Consider the following 6,000-nt stretch of genomic DNA (forward strand, 5'->3'; position numbering starts at 1 on the left):
GGCAAGAAAACATAGGCAACCTGAAACAGTAAATAAAGATGGAGATGCTCCGTCTCTCACTAAGGCCAATAAAAAGCAGCAAGGAAAGACCGTGCAGTGCTTAAGACACAATGAGAATTATTTGTGACTGATTTCTATCTGTATTTCCCTTCAGATGAGTCTCACAGTTGATTCCACAGGCTTGTGGCTACACCTACTGACAGCAGACAGTAGTGCAGGATTACCAGCAAACAGGGCTGCACCTGAAGCACTCGCATCCCTTTCCTACCCAAAACTGACTTGTGCCAGATACTACCCACCAGTTACTCCAACACCTGCATGTCTTCTGGAAGTACCTTCCAGACCTGACATCTTCTCCCACCTGCTCTGGCTAGTCCTCAGACACCCACTCGGAGCAACTTTAAACTCCTCGTGTGGTATTCCTAACCCCAGCATTGCTTCATCACTGCCCCTAACAACTTTCTGCACCTGCAGGTCACCTTTCTTAGCAGGTGCTGCTATTGCAGTACTCAAAAACAAGATATCTAAAAACAGGAAAAAAAAAAAGTGACCTTTATATGTTTACCTTGGTAGATCTTGTTTTAAAAATATGCAAGCTGCTAAGACAGAGTTAAAAAAAAATTTATTTGTTCCTGTGTCAGAATTCACTTGTTTGTTTTAAATACATTACGGCAAATTTAAAAATAATAGAAAGCATTGACAAACCTCTGGCCAGTTCTAGTGAGCCAAGACATGCTACCTTGTTATTTCCAAAAGAAATCCAGGGAAAACTTGTTAAACTCAGGCTATAAATGTGATAGTATCTGTACTGCTTTAAATAAGCATATTCCACTATACAGAACTAATGCAATAAATAATTATCTTCAATTTCAGGCAGATTTTGAGATTTAAAGAGAATATTGTATGCATGTGAACCAGTTTATTATTAAGAAAAACAAAAAAAGGTTTGTCGGGGGTTTTTTTCCAGTCTACAAATAAAAGCCAGGACACCTTGAGATGTACTAATGCTAAATGAAGACTGTGGATTGTATTGTAAGAGATATTTGGGTATCTAAAAACAGGAATAGACACCTCATGGAATGCCAAAGGCATTTAGTGTTCGGTTATTGAATTCTTCTGAGAGCAAAGGGAAACGGGCACTCAATTTGCTCATTTTCTTTCAAAAACCTCTGGGGTACCTGTCTGAAATTTTAGAGAACATTCTTGAAAATCTGACAAGAGCAACGAGAAAAAATAAATATATTAAGTAGCGATTCCTTTGCTTAATAACTCAAACCATTTAAAATACAAAATACTGTTAATAAATTTATGCTTCTCTTGTATACCAGGATAAAAAAAAGTTGCTTTATTTAACAAGACTACTATTTACTTATTATTCTATTTATTATTATTCTATTCTAACTGAATTCCAAGCTCTCTCCAAACACTACTCTCGACTCCACAGCAGATCGTGGGAAATGGATTAGCTGATCTCACAAGGGCCCCTCCGGACTATTTTATAATCTTTGCTGTCCAATAATAGCGATAGGATTGAGAGAAGCCTGGTAACAGCATTTAAGTTAGTTAAAGAAAAACCCTGGTGCGTTATTCAGCACTGTATTACCAAATCATGACCAACCGATCTTTCCTCCCCATCATTTGTATGCTGGGACTGAGATAGTGCCTTGTTTTGTACATGTACAGAAACACACTGTGCCTGTTACTGGAAAAAGAGAGCAAGTTCAGCTTTTAACCCAAAGATTACAAAACAAGATGGAAGACACAAGAACAAAGAGCTCACAGACACCTTTGAGAAATGAAACACTCACAATGTGTCCATTCTGGATGAGGTTTCCTGCTACTAAGTAGGTGACATGAAGCTGAGCTCCTGAATTCTCCTTTCGTTTCCTTTCTACATAATCATACAGCATCCTGCACAAAAGAAACCAGTGTTAATCACCTAGAAAGGAAGGAGCCTGTCACCACCCCTTCCGTGAAGCTTACATAAAAAAAGAGTAAAGCCAGCCTGACATGGAAACATTTCACATAAGCACACTTATTTCACCAGGATTAAATTAATTTTACTGAGACTCCTCTGCCACTTTGGAGAATCTCAGTCCAACAACTATATAAACCAAAGGTGAAACAAATACAAGTTCCCAAAGCTTTAACAGTTGGTTGCAGATGGTGTCACATCCTCTGGGCAGCTTGTGCCAAAGTCTCCCCTTGAGAAAGGCCATTTCCCTCATTACAACCCAGCATTCTGAAACACCTGACAGAGGAACTGATGATTTTTGGTACATGAACACATTGCCAGATGTAGATATAAAATCCCAGTTACATCCACTGACACAGTGATCAGAAACAGGACGAAAGAGCATGATTAGTGATGACGAGATTGAGCTGAGACTCAAGCTTTCAGTTCCCACTTATACCACTGATTTATGATGAGTGTCCCACGTGACTGGGCAGAGACACTACCACACACTCCATGGGGATGCTATCTAGTAAAAATACTTGGAAGATCCTCATTGTCACAGAGGCGGACTGCAACTACCATGCTGCCACAGCCAGCACAATCACTAAAATAATTCACTTGTGTTATCAGGCACTTCTCCAGCTTCTAGGAGAGAGTTTAAAGCACAAAGACACCACAGGAGTTCTCCATCTCCAGGTTGCTTTCAAGGGTATGAGAAGGTGCCTCCGTTTCACCTGGGCCATCCTCTTCACAGCAAAAAGTTCTCTGGCTCCTTCTAGTTTACTGTATGACCAGAATTGTTCCCAGCAGAGCTCTCCAGTAAAGTCTACACCACCACTGAAGCACACTCAGATTTACACATCATCTAAATCATTCACACACATGCAAAGGAAACAGACCAAACAATCTCTTCATTACATTAGATGCCCAAGCTGATTCTCTAGTAGTTTGAACAAGACAGGTGAAGCTGGGCTCAGTACACTGCAGCTGAGCATGCAGCAAATGCCCCTTTAGGTCCAAGCTATAGCCAGAAACAAGGAGAGAAAATATTTGTATTATGGGACTTGACACTCTTATGGAGCCTTCAAATCTTATGCTTAACTTTACCTTGCTGCGTAGCAACAGCCCCAGAAATCTTGAGAGCTCATTCTTTGTTTTATAGTATATTTAAAAGGTTACAGTAATTTTTATTCTTCAAAATACACCAAGACAAGTCTACATATTTATGCTAAATTTGGAGAAGCAAAAACATTCTGACAGCACAGCTGACTTCCCCATCCTTCAAACATTTACCTGTGCCCATCAAACCTTGCAAGTAGGTATTTATAACGGGTCACGCACTACGCAGCAGGGCGACCAGAGCAGATAAGCATTTGCCATACACATGAGCTGCAGCTACCGCTAGTGCTATTTTGCATTTTCCTGACTCTGCTCCCAGCAATATCCACTGATAATGTACGGCATCCTAAGCTGGGGGTATTGGGTTTGCATGGCAAGGTTTTGGTAGCGGGGGGACTTCTGTGAGACACTGTTAGAACCTTCCCCATGTCCAATAGAGCCAATGCCAGCTGACTCCAAGACAGACTCACTGCTGGCCAAGGAAGTAGTTTGTGGATGATTGTCTCCCATGGGAGGGACCCCATGCTGGAGCAGGGGATGAGTGAGGAGTCCTCCCCCTGAGGGGGAAGGAGAGGCAGAAACAACACGTGATGAACTGACTGCAACCCCCATTCCCCATCCCCCTGCACCGCTGGAGGGGGAGGAGGTGGAGAAAACTGGGAGTGAAGTTAAGCCTGGGGGAAGGTGTTTTTAAGATTTGGTTTTATTTCTTATTATCCTACTCTGATTTCATTGGCAATAAATTAAATTAATTTTTCCCCCAAGTCAAGTCTGTTTTGCCCGTGACAGTAATTGGCGAACAATCTTTCCCTGTCCTTATCTCAACCCACGAGCCTTTTGTTATATTTTCTCTCCCCTGTCCAGCTGAGGAAGGGGGAGTGGTAGAGCCTCTTTGGTGGGTGTCAGCCCACCACACTGGGATACGCAGCAGCAAATTCTCACAGATGCATAGCTCTGTCTGCAGGACGGGAGCCAAGTTCAGAAAACATACCTGTATTTCAGGATGAAAGGAGCTACATACATTTCTTGTAGTAATATAATGCTAAAACACCTATTCTGACCAACATATTTATGATATAAAGCAGCATAAGGTGTCCAGCTGAGCACTGCTCTCTAAAGCACAACTCTCATCAAAGTTAAGGCAAGACCTACAGGAGGAGTAAGACATGTTGAATAACAAAACCGACTGTACCTGAGAAGACATGCAAGATTTTTAAATATTTCCAGAGAGATAATTTTAATACACCAACCACAATCATGAAAACAGTAATTAACAAAGCTTTGCCACAAAACAAAAGGTTTGTGGGATGCACTAATACTTACTGTTTAGCCTGGTTGACGTGAACTCCCAGAGTGTAGCTTAGCCATTTGTATGTTACCTGTAACAAGGAGAAAAAACCCACTTTAGTAAGAAATCCTCGGTCTCTTGACTTGTTAAACCTCCCATCCTTTGCTTGTTTCACGGGTAAGTCAAACTCTTTAGACCCTACCACCACCCAAGAAACCCAGAGCAAAACCTGTTGGAAGTGAGACCACATGGACACCCACCCACCTCTGCTTTAATGAGTAGACTGAATCCCTGAGACCTGAAGAAACTACCCACCCTGAGAGGTGTGGTTTTGGGAATGCCTTCTTGAAATGCCATTGCATAAATGAAAGCCATTCGAAACACCCACACTGCTTAGCTTCATAAAGGAGAAAAACAATTAAAAAGCACAACTTTTAATTGTGAGAAGCTCTTATTGCTCTCCCAAACAAATACTGAGGATTTCTTGGATTTCTGCCACCCTTGCCTGTCATGGGGACATGGGCATCTCCAGCTGCATCATAAGTCTGACAGCACAGTGTGCCAAATCTCAGGAGGCTACAGCTCTAAACCCAGTCCTGCTACTGACTTGCTGTATTATTTAGGCAAGGCATGTCTTTTATACCTGCTTCACCGCCTGCTCTGCCTTTTTGAACTAATCGTCAGGCTAGGGCCTCTCCTGTCTCAAATACAACAAATTAAATTGTTATTAGTCTAGCAGTTTACTGAAACAACCTGTAACGACATAGGCAGTTCATGCTAATACAACTGCTTTGACAGACAAGATGCACCAACTTTACTGTATCACTTTCCAGGCAAAAATCTTTGTTTTGAAAGAAACACACACACACACGCTTACTGATTTTCTGAATTGTCCTAAACAAAGCAAGGCTTCCAAGAGGCTACAGACAATAAGTAGTAATTTTACTTTTAAGCTGAAATAGTGGTCCAGACTGCCTCAACCTTTCATGGAAAAAAACACTGTTTCATACACTTGTTGTTTATACCTTGAGCTAAAACACTGCTGTCACTACAGTGGGTTTTTGCAGGGGGGGGTTCAGGTTTGGGTTTTTTTTTTTTTTTGAGGAAAAGCAGCTCACCTATTGGGGAGCATAAGGAACTTGGGGAGAGCTCTTTTTCCTGCAATATAAACGACACCATTACCAATTCCCTTCAGAGACATTAAATTAATTTAAAGTCAAAGAGGGAAAAAAAATCCTGACAAGAAAGGCATCTCCTGTCCAGCTTAGCAGAAAGCCCACACTAACTCTACCCGTTGTGACCTGTGGAAAAGCAAACACTGCAAACGCAGCCGGGCACCGCACATACACCCCCAAAGGTGACTAAAACTTGAGCAAACAGCCCTGAGGGGAAAGGCGGCCACAGCTGCGGAGGCCTCCTTTCTTCTGCGCCTGCCGAGAGGAGGCTGGGCACCCACGCGTGTCGCGCAGGTGGGTGCGATGGGGGGGGACACCCTGGCCCCCCCCCCCCAGTTCCAGCACCCCCAGAGCAGGGCCTGGGGCCCAGCCTGAGGGGGTCCCCCAAACACGCAGGCTGACACCCCCCCCTCAAACGGCAGCCACGCTGGGGGGATGTAGGGGGGTGTCTCTCCCTCCTG

General features: G+C 43.0%; 1 protein-coding gene across 1 annotated transcript in view; it reads right to left on the bottom strand.

Annotated features, from left to right (window-relative positions):
* The window catches only part of POLD3 (polymerase (DNA-directed), delta 3, accessory subunit), a 42,394-nt gene that overhangs the window by 22,675 nt on the left and 13,719 nt on the right, over positions 1-6,000 (bottom strand). The window contains 2 exon segments of the mRNA XM_010576758.1: positions 1,809-1,911; positions 4,400-4,455. Of these exon segments, the coding sequence (XP_010575060.1) occupies positions 1,809-1,911; positions 4,400-4,455 (159 nt within the window).

Source organism: Haliaeetus leucocephalus, unplaced genomic scaffold (assembly GCF_000737465.1).
Source record: "Haliaeetus leucocephalus isolate CR32 unplaced genomic scaffold, Haliaeetus_leucocephalus-4.0 Scaffold536, whole genome shotgun sequence".
NCBI lineage: Eukaryota > Metazoa > Chordata > Aves > Accipitriformes > Accipitridae > Haliaeetus > Haliaeetus leucocephalus.